General features: G+C 43.5%; 1 protein-coding gene across 1 annotated transcript; it reads right to left on the reverse strand.

The window, feature by feature from the left end:
• Nucleotides 1–536: 536 nt before the first annotated feature.
• On the reverse strand, nucleotides 537–963 carry LOC126513229 (cytochrome c, somatic-like; the record flags this gene model as incomplete). The annotated part of the gene is made up of 1 exon (XM_050161491.1): nucleotides 537–963. A coding segment is annotated over one exon (339 nt), but the record flags the coding sequence as incomplete, so codon positions are not given.
• Between the last annotated feature and the right edge of the window lie 826 nt (nucleotides 964–1,789).

The following is a 1,789-nucleotide window of genomic DNA, read 5'->3' on the forward strand; positions in this document are numbered from 1 at the left end:
CCCCCCCCATCAAGTCCCCCTCCCTTGTCAGCACAAAGAGCAATCAGGGTTCCCTGCCCTGTGGGAAGTCCAAGGACCACCCACCTCCATCCAGGTCTAGTAAGGTGAGCATCCAAACTGCCTAGGCTCCCACAGAGCCAATACATGCAGTAGGATCAAAAACCCATTGCCATTGTTCTTGAGTTCTCAGTAGTCCTCATTGTTCGCTATGTTCAGTGAGTCCGGTTTTATCCCATGTTTTTTCAGACCCGGGCCAGCTGGCCTTGGTGAGTTCCCGATAGAACATCCCCATTGTCTCAGTGTATGGGTGCACCCCTAGCTGTCCTGAGTTCCTTGCTCGTGCTCTCTCTCCATCTGCTCCTAATTTGGACCTTGAGATTTCAGTCCGGTGCTCCAATGTGGGTCTCTGTCTCTGTCTCCATTTTTATTTTTTTTTATGCAACTGGAATCGTTACTTTTAATAAAGATTATATCCACTTTTCTACAAGTCAGTTTTCCTTAAATCAGGACTGTCCAACAAAAAATTGTTAGCCGTTCATGATCTGAATTTTGGGGTATGAATTAAATTACGGTACACATTAAAAGTCATAAGACATTTGTTTTGTAATAAATAAGGCACTGGGATTACTCCTTAGTAGCCTTTTTAAGATAAGCTATTAGGTCCGCCCTCTCTCCCTTCTTCTTAATTCCAGCGAAGATCATTTTTGTTCCAGGGATGTACTTTTTGGGATTCTCCAAATACTCCATCAGGGTGTCCTCTCCCCTGGTGATGCCTTTGTTCTTGTTGGCATCTGTGTACGAGAATCCAGCCGCCTGATCTGTCTTCCTCCCAAACAGACCGTGGATGTTTGGTCCAGTCTTATGCTTGCCTCCCTTTTCCACAGTGTAGCACTGGGCACACTTCTGAACAAAAATCTTCTTGCCTTTCTCAACGTCACCTCCTTTTAATTCGCTCCCGGGTGATCAGCACCACCAACGCTGCTGAGACCAGAAGACTGACGTCCCGCTCTCTCTGTCTCCATTTAAAAAAAAAGAGAGTTTTATTTCTTTATTTGTGACTCTAAAAACAGACTTGAGGTGCTGGTGTGATGACTCAGTGGTTAAGATTATGTCTGTTGTTTGCAACAGGTTTGGTTCCCACCACCAGCATGGCAGCTCACGACTGTCAGTAACCTCAGTTTCAGAGTATCCAATGACTTTTCTTACCTCTGCTGGCACCACAAACGCATCCAGACAGAACATTCATGCACCTAAAGTAAAAATAAAAGTAAATCTTAATAACAAAGCACCCGCTTCCAGTTTGTTATATAGATCTCTGTTCTCAAAGAACCTGTTTTCTTGCTTCCTAGCAGAAGGGGATTGGTAACTTCTCTGATGGTTCTTCACAAACTAAGACATTTCTTGTTTGACATCCCCTGAGTCTCAGGCATTTGAACACTTGTCCCCGACTTGGTAGGACTGTTTGGGAGATTTAGGAGGAGTAACATTGCAAGATGCTACTGTGAGGCTTAGAAGCCTTGCACTATGTTAATTTTTTTCCTCTCTACTTCCTGTTTGTGGTTTTAAAAATGAGCTCTCAACTGCTGCTTCAGTCAGCATGACAACCACCTACTGCCTCCTGTCTGCCTCAAGGACCCTAACCCTTGGGAACTATAAGCCCTTTCTTCTATAAATTTCCTTGGTCTCAGTGTTTCATAAAATCAATAGAAAAGCAATTAATACAATCCATTACAAAATTTGGTCATTCTTCAGAGACTATTTTACTCACTAAAGGAATTTACTCACCTCA

This window comes from Alexandromys fortis, unplaced genomic scaffold (assembly GCF_014885135.2).
Source record: "Alexandromys fortis isolate MF-2015 unplaced genomic scaffold, M_Fortis_MF-2015_v1.1 scaffold_109, whole genome shotgun sequence".
NCBI classification, from domain to species: domain Eukaryota; kingdom Metazoa; phylum Chordata; class Mammalia; order Rodentia; family Cricetidae; genus Alexandromys; species Alexandromys fortis.